Genomic DNA, 11146 nt, shown 5'->3' on the forward strand with positions numbered 1-11146 from the left:
TATGCAGGATGCCATGAAGCCTAGAGCTTGCAGCACTTTTCTTGCAGTTAGATAGTTCTGCTTTGTTAATGCCAAGAAGTAGAGAGGAAGCTGCTCTTTCTTTTCTGCAGTTAGGAATGCCATTTGTTTTGATGTGTCCAGTTCTGCACCCAGAAAGGTTATTCTTTGGGATGGAATCAGCCTTGACTTTTTTATATTGACTGTATATCCCAGGGCTTGCAGCAGGTAAATGACTCTTTGTAAGTCTTCTGTTAGTTTGATTTTGTTGTCCGCTTGTATCAGGCAGTCGTCCAGGTAGGGATAGATTTGAATCCCTGAAGTCTGCAATGAGCGATTACTGATGCCAGGCATTTCGTGAACACTCTGGGCGCAGTAGATAAGCCAAAGGGCAATGCTGAGAATTGATAATGCTCTGATCCTGCAAGAAATCTGAGGTATCTTCTGCAAATTGGTCTTATGGGGACGTGCAGGTATGCCTCCTTGAGATCTAGAGTTACCAGCCAAGACTCCTTGCCCAGCATGGGAAGAAGCTGCTGTAGGGTCAGCATTTTGAATTTTGGAACAATGAGGAATGTGTTTAAAGCGGACAGGTCTAGAATAGGCCTCCATTTGTTTTCTTTTCTTGGTACCAGGAAGAGTCTGGAGTAAAATCCCTTTCCTTGCTCCATAGATGGTACCTTTTCCACAGCTCTCATTCTTAATAATTGAGATATTTGTTTTAGAGCTTCTGTCCTTTGAGTAGGTGGTAGGTTTGGCATTCCTCTCTTTCCTGGTAGAGTATGGAAATGGAACCTGTAACCTTGGTCTATAGTTTGCAAAATCCATTTTTCTCTTGTGATGCAATGCCAGTTCTTTGAAAATAAGGCTAGCTTTCCGCCTAAGGGTGCTTCTAGTTGTTCCCTGGTAGGCGGTGCCACCGCCAAGTCACTGTGATTGAGTTGTTGTAGTGGTGGAGGCTGCATCCGTGCCTCGCTGGTTGTTACCTTGCCACTGGCGTCCCCTGTAGGCACCCCTGGATTGGTTTCTGCCTCTCGAGCGCCTATTCCTGCCTCTTTGTGCCCTAGAGGAGTCCGGAAAGGACCAATTCTTGGAGGGCCAGTTCCTGCTAAACCTTGGAGGTTGAACTTGTAAGAAATCTTTCACTGTTTGTACAGATTTTGCCTTCTCTTCCATCTTTTTTAGTACCTGCTGTGCAGGGGAACCAAATAAATTGACCTTGTCCATAGGTGCATCCAAAAGCTTCGATTTGACATGGTCTGGTAATGCCTGTTCTTTCAGCCATGCATGCCTCCTGATAACTGTGCCAGTCATGGCTGATCTAAAGGAAGCCTCCAGTGCATCATAGCCACATTTTAAAGAATGGTTACTAACCTGCTGTATGTTATGTACCATTTCTTGAACATATTTCTTATCTAAAGATTCTTCAGTGGACAGCTTTTTAGTCAACTGGTCAAGCATAAACTCTTGATATTGAATCATATGAAACTGGCAGTTCAAAGCTCTAGCTGACAAAGTAGCAGAGGTGTAAACTTTTTTACCCCATCTCTAAGGACCTGGATTCCCTTTCAGAGGGGAGGGGTTTTTTAGTAGAAGTAGCTGCTACAGCTTTAGGACCCTGGGAGATAGTCTCTGGATCTGCAAAAGGAGCCTTATATAAATGGTGATGAGTGTCCGGGACCCTGTAGAACCTATCGGGCTTAGCAGGAGCCGGAGGTAATGAATCAGGAGCAGTGCAAGCATCATTAAATGCATCATCAACAACAGAAAAAACTGGAGGTATAGCTAAAGGCCTATGCTGTGGCAAATGTAGAAAGGTCCTAAGCCTTTTTCTGGAGTCTGAGAAATCTTGGCCCTGCCACTGAAATTGTTCCCTCATTGCATGCAAGGTTTCCCCAAAGGAAAATTCCTCAGGAGGAGAGGCTGAAGGGATGGACTCTTCAGCATCAGAGTCTTCGTAAGGAGAATAAGCAGCCTCAGGAGGGTCTGTATGTTCTGAGTCATCAGAGGAATCATCTGTGGATACTGGCTCAGGGGGCTCTGCTCTAGGCCTCTTTTCTGGAGGAGGGAGAGAGACCCTGTCTGGATGAGGCTGGGCTCCACGAATTAAAGAGATGAGATCCTCAGCCAAAGTAAGCATATGGGAGCTGGTGCTGGGCCTTTGAGAGGGGGGCTTGGCAGGCACCGTTTTTGATGCTTTGGCTGCTTTAGCCCTGGCAAAGGCCTTAATAGACATAGCTGCAGGAGGCCTAGCAGCTCCACGTGCAGGGGTTGAAATATCCAGGGGAATGGTGTCTGATAAATCCTGTGAAACCGCAACAGAAGGTTGGATTTCAGAAGCCGTTTCTACCAGGTTAGAAGAGGCCTCGGTAGAAGGCATGATTTCGGCTGAAGAAAGAACCGCTTGCTCGGTTTCGGCCGAAACAGAGACACTCGCGGTTTGCTTAACCGTGGTTTCGTCCGAAACCGCGGACCGCGAGTGTCGGTCCTTTTCTTTGCATTTTTTGGTAATTTGCGTAGTCGGAGGATCCGACGGCATAATATATGCAAAATCGGAGCCGAAAATCTGTTCAGCAAACTCCGACCGACGTCTAAGCGTCCGTCGGTTAAAAGAAGCACAGGCTAGACAAGCTGCTACGTCGTGGTCTGGGCCTAAACAATGTATGCAATAGGAGTGGAAATCTTTATGAGGTATTTGTTTCCCACAAGATAAACAGTTATTCACTTTCTCTGACATCGGCTGAGGCAAGAAAGAGTCCCCAACGGGGTACTTAGCTTTTTAGAAGTCTTCGAAGTAGTATTCAGTAGTAGTAATCTCTGGATCTGACAGACCGGCACTTGCGAACAGCTTCTGCTTTGGGCGCCACGCGGCAAGAAAGACTGAGGAAAATGGCGTCGGCTGATGCCTTTATACCCGAAGAACTGCCGCAATGACATCGGGTGAAGTGCGACACCAGCCGAAGCCAGACCCACACTTTGGAATCCGGCCGACCGAAGGGCTGCCTGACGACAGGACAACCCATTTGTAAAGACTGCAGATGCATCCTTGAAGGACATCAAATGCGGCATTAGCTGTACTCAAACTAGCACTGTAGCAAGAGTGGCGTAAAGGGGTCATGGGTCCAGGCCGGTACAGAAAGGAACTTGTCAACTTTTTTTTTTTGCACTCTTCCAGTGAAGAGCTGTGGTAGTGAGGGGAGAGTGTGCTTCAGCCTGCCTTGGGTAGTGTATCAGAGATGGATTGTGTGTGTGTGTGTGTGTGTGTGTGTGTGTGTGTGTGTGTGTGTGTGTGTGTGTGTGTGTGTGTGTGTGTGTGTAAGAGCTTTGTTACTACAGACTGCTGTGAGCAGAATATCAGCGCTGCCCTTTTTTTTTTGCTCTTCTGTTTGAGCAAGGGAGTAGGGTGCTAGTTTAGGGACAGGCCCAGGGTGCTGATTGAGCCAGCTATGTTTCTGACTCAGACAACTTACTTAATGCAGTGGACATGGGCAAACTCGCTGGCACTGTATTCACAGATCTTTACAAAAGAATCTGGCTCTATGAACTATTCAATGTTGGTTTAACAGCTTTCACTCTATTGGTCAAGTCCAATCACTGTAGAATGGTTAGCTAATCACTCCCAAAAACCATCATATGGAGTCTCACAACTATGGTTTACTGGGTCAGGAGTTCCTCAGTTTCTCAGTTCCTTTTTTAATTCTACACATCAGTCCTGTTACATTACCTCTGTATGCAGGTATTACAGACATCTGTGACTCCTAAAGCTCCCTAACTATGGCTACCTTCCAGAGTATGCCAAGTCCACTCTGATTTGAAATAGAATAGCTTAGGGCTTAGAATCAATGTGACCATGGCTAAATCTATGTTACTTGGCACCTTAAAATGTTTAAGCACGTCACTGCAAATTTAGCATCTTTGGACCTAATGACAAGTTACCCAATAGTGTATGGTTGTCCAAGTTCCTTGGGGTCTGGCTTAATCGGTCAATCACATTTTTCACTCACATACATTAAGTAGCATTCAAGATTCCAATGATATTGCATTCTTGCCACATGGTAAATAGCATCCTCCCCAGGAACCCTTAAATCTATACTTCCAATCACTGATACAACAGCTACAACTGCAGACCTTACAAAATAAAGCATGCAGATTTGCAAGAGGGGGCCATGGGATGGAACAACAATGTACTGCACTGATAGTCTGGTTGGCTACCTGTCACTCAAATAGCATCCATCATCATCATGGAATCAAAGAATGGACAAGACACAATTGGGCTATGTGGCCATTTACATCTTTCCACAACAAACCAGTCACACCTGTGATGAATTTATGAATATCCATCCAATTATCTAATTCCTTCTTAAAGGAAAACAATGTGTCACATTGTTTGATATGGAGAGGAAGTTTAACAGAACAGGTAGTCTTTGCGTGATGAATCTGTCTCTCCACCTTGACCCATTTGCTGAAGCAGGTTCAGATCTGTAGTTCTCGTGTTTGCAGGACTATTTGATTTGTGGAGAAACAAGAGGTCTTGCACTGCTGGATTCCTAATTGCCTGGAAGACAAGGCACAGATCACCCCTAAGGAGTCTGTAGGACACAGCATTCAGCCTCTGTTGACAGCTCAGATTCTTTAGTTCAGTGATCCTTTTTGTCAGGAAATTTTGGTAATGTACATACCAAAGTAGACATTCAATTCTAAGACAGGACTGACCAGTGAAGAATACCGAGGGGTCAGGACTTCCTTGGATCTAGAGGAAATACCTTTTGCTATCAGCTGTGCTAGATATTTCCTGATCATTGTTGCAACATGACAGTCAAAGGAAAGGGAGTTGTCTATGCATGTATCGAGGTGTCGCACAGCACCTTAATTTTGGAGTGGGATGTTTCTCTACTACACACAGGATGCAGAGTTTGTTTGGCCAATGCAACAGTATTAAAACATTACAGCCCCTTGTTAGCACACCAGTTCTTAACATATACAATTCCACTATGACTTTTCTCCATTATCAGAAGGGGATTCAAGTATAACACCCAGTTTACAAATGTCGGCAAACATGGTTAAGCAGAGTTCTAGATTTTTGATCTGTACATCACAGTAGTATATGCCAAATAGAAATGGTCCTAGCATGTAGCCCTGTGGTGCCTAACTATTTACGTTCATTCTCCGAGGCTGCTCCTGCCACTTTCACAGTATGGGTTCTGTCCCTCAGCCAGTTAGCTATCCATCTAACTACACAGGGAATGATTTGGGGTGCATTTAGCTTGCCAAGTCTGCTCTGCTTTAGGGTTTTAAGTTGTGCTTTATTGTAACTACTGTATGTTATAATGTCAACTTATCATCAAGCGTGGCTCAAATATACATACACAGTGGGGTGCAGTGCCGCATTTGCTGCGATAACACAAAACTCTGTTTTGTATGACCAATACATTCTCCATTAAACAGCCTATGGCCTGGAATGCTGCATCACTTACATTAAGACCTAGTAATTGTCACCTGATATGTGACTAGTCTGTCTAATCTCACTTTTCACTACTTCACAAACAGCAATTACTCCTAAATGCTGTCCCAGAGAGTAACAAATACTGATTACAAAATGAGACACCCGCCTTCACTATACTTGACGTTTCTTGAAAACTGCAGTTGTATTTTTTTTCTCTCTCACCTGATGGCCCTTACACATACTTTAAGGGTACATTTGTTTTGCCAACTTTGTGCCCCATTTAGAGCAGAGCTGGCCATGCAGACAAAGCTAATGGTGCTGCATGCCCCAAAGTGATTTTAAGGACAGCTGACACCAACAGATGCCTAAAAATAATTTCTTCAGTATAACTGCAAAACTTAAAACTTCAAAAATTTGAAGATGCCTTTTCTAAAGAAATTATGTCGTTCAACATGCAAACATCACTACAAAGTTTCTTTCATGCATTTACTCTGCCTACAGTTTTAGTCTCACATATTTGGTTCTGCAACACTTATTTATTTACTTGTACATGCTAACCAGGGTAAAGCACTGATCCTCATAACCTTTTTAAAGACCAGACCAGACATCATTGCTTGGTTAAATGGCTTGATCAGAGTCACACAAAAGGCAGATGGAGGCTCTCATCTGCAACACACAGTCATCCATCACAATGTACCCGTTAACAAAAAGTACATTAATCATAAAATTACTGGCGGAAATAGTGAGTACAAAAGCGGAGTCAGTTCCATGGCACAGACGGATAAAGCCTCATCTACAGGCCAGGAGATCAGAGCTCAGATGGCAGCTCAGGTGCCTGAGGTACTGGCAGGTATACCAGAGTTCAATTAACAGCTCAGGCGTTCAGGGTAATGGCAGGTAAAGATGGGCATGGCACAAACCTGGGCACACACTTCATTTTAATCCAGGGTGGAGGCTGGGGGCATGCAGAGGGGGAGATATCCAAAGGGAAAACAGTGGGTGGCACTGGTTGAGTCACCACAGAGGTTGGCATAATGGTTAAGGTGTTTACCTGACAAACACAAGCTGCAGGGTTTGATTCTCACATGGGGTAATTGGCTAGGCTTAAAATGGCCCACAAAGGCAGTTAGTCTAGTACCAATCTATGAACCTATGATACTCCAGCACTTCCCCATATATGAACAGGTGTGAACAGGGAGGGATGAGGATGGTAGCGCATAAAACAGTCCCCTGCAGCAGCATAACACTGCACTAGGAGCCTCAGTCTTCTTACCTCCCCTGGGCATGGATTTGAAGCAAGTCCTGGATGGGTGTGAAGGAGGGTTTGAAAGACCCAGTAGATGAAAACAGGCCCTGTTTACAGCTGATGGTCAGCTACAAGGAGCAAAAAAAAGTATGGCGTTATGAACACTTCACCCCATGTTAAACTGTTCACTTGTAACATAATGAGTTGAAGTAGCTGCTGCAGTAAGTCTAACCTGCATGAATGAAAGAATCTTTATCTACAAAGCAGCACTGTAGCTGGTCAATCTAGCACCCAATGCCGGTGCCTGATGTACTGCTCCACTCCTACAGCTCTTCATGTGTGAAAAGCAAAACAAAAAAAATAAAACTATGGGGGGAAAAAAGCCTTTACTGTACTAATTGTTACACTGCAGTGATCATTTTATTACAGTTCGATCACCCCCCAGCTCTTCCACTGAAGAGTAAAAAAAAAAAAAAAAAATGCAAAAAAAAACAAAAAGCACTTAACATACAGTACGAAAACAAAAAAACACGAGTGCCCCCAAGCTTTGCTATGTTCTCTTCATCAATTTATTCTGATAACAAGTAAAAACATAACAGACTAATTGATCAGTAACATTGCTTTTAAGTCCAAGAACGTTCTTGTAAACACAAAGCCACCAGTAATCCAGAGTAGTCAGTGTTACTGTTTCTTAAAAACAGAGCAGTTCATTTAAAAGCAGGTAAAAAATACCTGTAGTGCTGTTTAAGTCCAAAGCAATTCTTTTAAAAGCAAAGTGTCACTAACCAAAAAAAGTTTTAAATCCTAGCGCTTTTGTCTCTCTGCTTCAAAGAGAGACTTTTTCAAAGATAGTTTAAACCAGTTCACTTCCCTGTTTTTATTTCAGGTCCTAACCAGTCAAGTGATGCTAAAGGTAGCCCCATTTAAAGGGATAGACCACATTCTACATATCCCTTTCTTTCCATCCTAATAAAAATATAAATGTGTTGTAGTTCGTAGCAAATATATTTATAAATACCTATAAGGTGTTACAAATCTGTAATATAAAGGTATTTTGTGTTTTTTTATTTTTTATATATATTATCATTTTATGTGTGCATTTTTTATACATATATTCTAATACTCCTTTCACTTTTCCAAGGCTTTTAGTCTTAGCACACACATTGAACACAGATCATTTAAAGCAGGCCAGCTACCAGCATTCAAGGACAGTTGCCATTGGAGTTCCGCTTCTTCCAGTTTAAGACTCCAAGGTCCCCCTCTTTTTATTGGTTAACCTGCTCTAAAATCACAAATTAAAATGTGTGGTCCGGGTGCCCTTGAATATATTTATACAATGCATTAGTTGTCCTTTATTTCCTCATGTCACATGTATGTTCATATAGTCTCTCTTTTAGGGTACGCTTGTTTTTTTCAACATAAAAAGCAGGGCAGTCCTGGCACATAGCTACATATACCACTCCCTTTGTGGCAGAATCAAACCACTCATCTTTATGTGTCTTCCTCTTTTCTTAATCTGTTGGGTTTCCTGAACATATTTACAGTAAGCACACTGCCCACATTTTCTCATTATGTTAATAGTTTCTTTTGTTTCTCTAGGTCTCTCCAATAGTTGTTTCATGGTGACCCCCTTACGGTACACTGTGCTTGGTTTTTCCTCTAAAATATTCCTATACATCTCTTCTTCTATAATAATAGACCAATTCTTTTGTATTATTCCTCTTATATAATAAGAGAGCGTTTGAGTATGTGGGCTTCCTATAAATATGCGCCACATATGTCTTATTATTTATATCTTTCTCCAAAAGAACATCTAAGTATGGTATACTCACTTCCGCCACCTGTGATGTAAATTCAAAAAGTCAGTGGTTCCGTTCAAAAATCTATGAAACCGGGAATATTTTCTTTTCCATCCTTCCATTAAAAAAAAAAAAAAAAAAAAAAAATCATCCAAGAATCTTACATAAAATCTTAGGGAGTCTTTAAAGGGTCCTTCCTTTAGATATTTTTTCTCTCATTCCACCATAACCATATTAGCAAATAGTGACCCTATCGGTGAACCCAAAGCTAACTCCATTTTTTTGCACATAAAAACCACCTTCAGAGTAAATCTAGTTGTTTTTTAATACAATTTTAATCAGTTGTTCATAAATGTTGATGTTTCTCTGCTCTACACCTTTTCGTGCGAGAAGGTCACAAAACCAGATAACCCCCAGTTCATAGGGTATCACCATATAAAGATCCTTCACATCCACTGTTATTAATATGTCATTTTCATTAAATTCTATCTCCCCTATCCTTTCTAAGAAGTTCAACGGATCTTTACAAATTTGTGTTTCATCTTCTAAAAGGTGTTTAAGTTAAGAGTCCAGAAACTTAGCACATCCCACTGTAACAGATCCTCTACCATCCACTATCGGATGCATTGGAGGATTATCCAAAATTTTATGGATTTGTGGTATACCAAAAAGTGTTGGTATAGTGGGGTGTAGGATGTTCAAGTAATTGTATTCTTCTATGTGACTGACCCTTCTATAAATAGGTCTTTTAGCTCCAAGTATATCCTATGACTTACCCCATTTAGTTTATTTAAGGACACTGGTTCGTAAACTTCCGGTTCCAGAACAGTTTTCATTCTCGCTCTATAATCTAATTTTTTCATTATAACCACCCCTCCCCACATTTGTATCAAATGCTCTTAGTTCTTCTAAACAGTCCCTTTCTGTTCTATTCAAGTTATTTTTATTTTTGTTATTACCCTTGTTTAAGTTGTTACCCAAAGTTGCTCATATTCAATTTGAATATTTTTTTCTTAGTTGTAAAAGAGGGTGAAGGGGTGGGTTAAATGTACTTGCTGTGTGTAAAGTAGGAATCACTGAATTGACATTGTGAAACATTAGTGCAAAATTCAGTTTTATCACATATTGTTTTAAGTCGATCAAGACACTAGATAACGTAGTTGTCATAGAGGGGGCAAATGTCATCCCTTTAGCTAATACATTTGCCATCTCACAGTCAAAGCTAAGTTCAGAAAAATTATATAATTTAAAGACACCTTGTATGTTAGTTATTATCCTCACAATGGATGGTCAATAGGCAAGTCCTATTTCATCCTCATTCAGATCTTTAGTCCCGGATTCCATGCCTACAGGTCCTTCATCAGCAGGCCCTAGAAGGACAGTGGTCACCCATACAGGAAGCTCTGAAGTGCCTTTTTGTACAGACATTCAGAAATGCTGGTACAGCAAACTGCTCCTCACAAATCGCACCCCCTAATACTTTGTGGCTGGGGCAACTTTCCCCTTTGCCCCACCCTTTCTATGCTACTGCTGCAAAGTATTCAGACCGCACCGTTTGAAAAAGCTATCAAACAATAAGTCCAACTACAGTTGTCAACAGCATTCCCTGAGAGACAACAGATTTCATAAGACACAACTTGGATGACAACATTTAAAGACTGTAAACAGGACAATGTTTAACTATACTTATTCCCTTCAGTCTGCACAGCACAGTTTAAGACATTTCGAGGAAAATATCAACAATGAAAGGGAACCCCCCCCCCCCCCGAGGAAGAAAACTCCCACCATCTGCACCTGTATATCCCCATCTATTTATGCATATTAATCTGAGGTCACACAGACAAGGAGAAGTGGAGCAAATAAGTATGTTCTAAAGCGGATTACTTCCCATCCTTCACAGTAATGTGTTTATGCGAGGAGACCTGCAAATGACAACACAGCTCACTTATAGACCAAATTGCCTAAAAAAGATTACTTTAGACAGCCAGGTTACACTCAGTGAAATCAACAAAAACAATGGAGACAAAAATTACATGCTTACCTTTTAAAATGTTAATTCCATAAGCTGAACAACGTCTATCCTGAATAATATAAAACACAAACTCCTAAACCCAGTTTCACTATGTGAAACACTGGATATATGCCAGCATTTTGTTAATGAGATGCACAATGATTCCATTTACGAACTGCACACGGTCAAGGTTTAGACTTAAAAGATAAATACATTACAGAACACATACATAGTGAATGACAGAGTAATTCAGTTAGAATCACAGCCGCGTTTGGACCAGCAGTTTACAAATTTTGTCCCATTGCAGGAGTAAGGTCATAACTCCTGCCCTAAAAAAATGGAGGAAGGACTTGAACAATTAGTTACTTACTGTCCAGACTGGAAATCTTTTTCATTTACCACTGCACAGTTTGTCAGCGACAATTCATCTGTTGGACATCTTGCTGCTTGCATTGACTAAACAAAAAGAAAGAAAAAAATTACCCTCCAAAAAGATCATTTTATTTAATGACTATGGAAATTAAAACCAGCTTACTGTACAGTAAATGAAAGCCACATTGTTGATAATATACAATAACATCACCACATCTAAATGACAAGAAAACATCATCATCAAATTAGGCACTTTTTGCAACAAGGTACACTATGCT

General features: G+C 41.3%; 1 protein-coding gene across 1 annotated transcript in view; it reads right to left on the bottom strand.

Annotated features, from left to right (window-relative positions):
• Positions 1 to 11146, bottom strand: part of NSF (N-ethylmaleimide sensitive factor, vesicle fusing ATPase) — a 1516106-nt gene that overhangs the window by 1282085 nt on the left and 222875 nt on the right. The window contains exon 2 of the mRNA XM_044055231.1: positions 10867 to 10952. Coding sequence (XP_043911166.1) covers positions 10867 to 10952 — 86 coding nt within the window. The remainder of the gene's footprint in view (positions 1 to 10866; positions 10953 to 11146) is intronic.

This window comes from Protopterus annectens, chromosome 13.part0 (assembly GCF_019279795.1).
Source record: "Protopterus annectens isolate FY-2018-M chromosome 13.part0, PAN1.0, whole genome shotgun sequence".
In the NCBI taxonomy this organism is placed as follows: Eukaryota; Metazoa; Chordata; order Ceratodontiformes; family Protopteridae; genus Protopterus; species Protopterus annectens.